Here is a 3,108-nt window from a genome sequence, read left to right on the forward strand (position 1 = left end):
AGATTAACTGTAGTAACAAATCTTACCGTTTTAGACATTCAACCGTAAGAAATCTCTGGGCTGTTACACGCAACCTCATTTGCACTGCCAAACATGGCACTTTTAAGAAGGTTCTAGAAAACATCAGTTATCGCGGTATCCTGCGGGAAAGTATCAGCCTATACACGTACAAATGACAAATTCAAAATAAAATGTAAACATACAGTACATTTTAAAGACAGATCGTTCTTGCCACGTGGAGGCCAAGTTCTTCGCCAGTTCTTTTTTTTTTTTAAAAAAAAAACCCAAAACGAAACTCAGAAACATTATTCTACAGCACAGATCATTGGACGTATAAACAATTACAATACATGCCCGTTCTAATATAAGAGAAATTCTTCAGAGATCTTCAAAGCACAAGACAGAGGTTCCTTTTTTTATTATTATTAAGACTGACAGAAGTGTTTAATACCATTAAAAATGCTAAACTGAACACAACTAGAAGTCATTAATGATCCACTATCTTGTAACTCAAATAAATTAAAAGTAGCTAATTACAAAGTGTATAACAAATAACAGAAGTGTGATGAGAGAAGGATTTTCTTTTTTTTTTTTTCTTTTTTCTTTTTTTTAAGATAGTTTCACTACAAGATTTGTGTCACTGGCAATCATTGACACCTAGCAAGATGTTTGATGGGTTACTTGATAAAATTCAGTCTGGTCATTCAAGAACTCACAAATGCAAGCTCACAAAACATTGATGAGTTATGCAATTGCAAAGTGCTCTAATGCAACATTAACTACATGCAATCAACAATTTGGTACAGTATCCAAAGAGACATTACATTAAACATTAGGATCTCAAGAAAAAAGCAGCTTTAAGTTTTCTGGTGCAAATTACTACACTTCGTCTTCTGATTTGGTGCCCCAAAGAAAGAAAGAATGAAAGAAAGAAAAGGAAGGAAGGAAGGAAGAAAGAACAAACAAACAAACAAAAAAAGGCAGTGCTTGATTCTGGTGGATATGGCAAGTGAATGCTGGGGAAACAGCAAAACTTCAATAATGAATTTGATCTCAGAAATCTATTAACTGGCCAAAATCAGAGGGCACAGACACCTGTATAAACTGCATCCGATCAAAGGTCAGCTTTGGAAATGCGTTTTTCAATTTAAATAATAAGTCTTAAGAAGTTCTCTCACACTCTCCCTTCTATATTCGTAAGAAGTAAAAGAGGCATTTTTGTAAGTAAACATCAAATCCTGGGGGCAAGATAAACCACTTGTGCCATCCCCTTGTAGTCTTTCAAAAACATCTACTTGCAGTGAAGAACTCCACATTTATCAGATAAGAAGCTTCCTTCGTGTGTACTCTTCCATCCAGTTTATTATTTGCTGCCTGAGAAAAGCCCCTTCTGGTTTTTTTTTTCAGCATAAATCCTGCTTCCCAAATAATTAAGACAAATGAGGAGGTAGAAATACAGCGCTAAATTGCTTTCACAGCATCAGATTAATATTGTATACAGCACAAGTTTGTTAGTGTAAGATTTAAATGCGATCTACACATTCTTCCCTGTTATGGTAGCAACCCTTCAAAGTATGGGCCAGGAAACCATTTTTTTTTTTACACTCCTGTTTACTGGTCAAACCCTTTTCATTAAACACTGCTTGCCTGCCCCGTATAGTTTGTACTGCAAGAAGGCATATAAAAAGATTGTATTTCTGTGGCTTGCGTTCTAGCAACGTGTGTCAGCCTATACCTACCAGTAAGCATTTTAAAGTGGCTGAAAATGTCTGCATCAGTCCCAATGCCGGTGCTAAATGCCTGGTTTTGCGAAAGCAAGAGAACAGAATTACTTTTAGATTATGAGAAAGTAAAATGTAATGGGCAGCATTCTAAAATAAATCTCTTTTTTTTTCTTCACTTTATTACGAAGTACTGAATGATAACAGCAATCAGAATGGAAAAGATAGCAAAAAGTGCAAGGATGACAGCAGCGCACACTTGGTCGCTCTGTGACCATTGTGTCCTTGTGGTTTGCACAGTGTCCTTGTTGGTGCTCGCCGGTGGTTCAGTCCTCTGAGAGATGAACAGCACCGGTGCGCTGTAGGGGCCTATCAGGTCCTGGTGACCTACTGTCTCTTGGCACTGTCGAATGGCACATGCGCGGAAACGGTATTCACAGTTCAGCTGGAGGCCTGTGTATCGGAATGACCAGTCCGGACCCCTATAAATCTGGCAAAAAAAAAAAAAAAGCTACATCAAGTAAAAACGTCTTACATACACACATATATCTCAGTATGGTTTTGTTTATGGTGATGGTAAGTGTAAAAAGGATGACTCCTCACCAGTGTTTTCACCCATGCAAGGAAAAATGGACAAAACGCTCACAAACGCAATTTAAATGCCAGAGAAAGTCTCCGGTCCTTTTGGTGAAACATAGGAAAAGAACTACAAGTGCTTTTAGGGCGTGATGAGTACACGCCAAAGAAACTGTCAGAAACCGCAGTGTTACGGTGTTTTTAGTGACCACTTACAATGTAAATACTCCACCATGGCATGTAATATGCAATACCATATCACAGGAATTTAATTAATTAACTCTGTATCAAGCTACTTCATTCATTAAGTCTAATCCGATTCAACAAACTTTGTTGTAGTTACGATATCGTGTGTTTAAAATACTATAATTTATCCCGACAAACATTGTGTCGGGACAGCTGCAAGGAGTCCTCTCTGTGATTCTTAAGTCATCTGTGCCTTGGGATCTGATGAAATTATTGGGATGTTCTCCATAGGCCTCTCGGTTGGCTGGCTGACACCAGGAGCCTCTCAAGTGCAGTTCACAACTCTGTCACAGAGTGCCTAATTCGGTGAAATCTAAATGCTGGTTTCTCAAATTAATGAATTTTCAGCTAGGTAAAGGTCCTGTAAAAGCCACTGAAATCCCACGTGGGCGCAACTTTCTGTTTATGGGTATATCAACAGGTACTGTGCTATTAGGTGGGTAGCATAGGACAATTTGATTTCTCTTTAAACCCCTTCGCCTCCCCTGCCCCCATTACCTGGACTTGCTTTATTTAATGGGGAGCAGGATACAGAAAAATCACACCATGTGAAAGTTTTCCCTAC

The 3,108-nt window shown here is 38.4% G+C and overlaps 1 protein-coding gene across 1 annotated transcript in view; it reads right to left on the reverse strand.

The window, feature by feature from the left end:
• Positions 1–1,885: 1,885 nt before the first annotated feature.
• The window catches only part of FNDC3A (fibronectin type III domain containing 3A), a 104,702-nt gene continuing 103,479 nt past the window's right edge, over positions 1,886–3,108 (reverse strand). Inside the window, exon 25 of the mRNA XM_009882377.1 lies at positions 1,886–2,211. Coding sequence (XP_009880679.1) covers positions 1,897–2,211 — 315 coding nt within the window. The 3' untranslated portion in view covers positions 1,886–1,896. The remainder of the gene's footprint in view (positions 2,212–3,108) is intronic.

Source organism: Charadrius vociferus, unplaced genomic scaffold, assembly GCF_000708025.1.
Source record: "Charadrius vociferus isolate BGI_N301 unplaced genomic scaffold, ASM70802v2 scaffold263, whole genome shotgun sequence".
NCBI lineage: Eukaryota > Metazoa > Chordata > Aves > Charadriiformes > Charadriidae > Charadrius > Charadrius vociferus.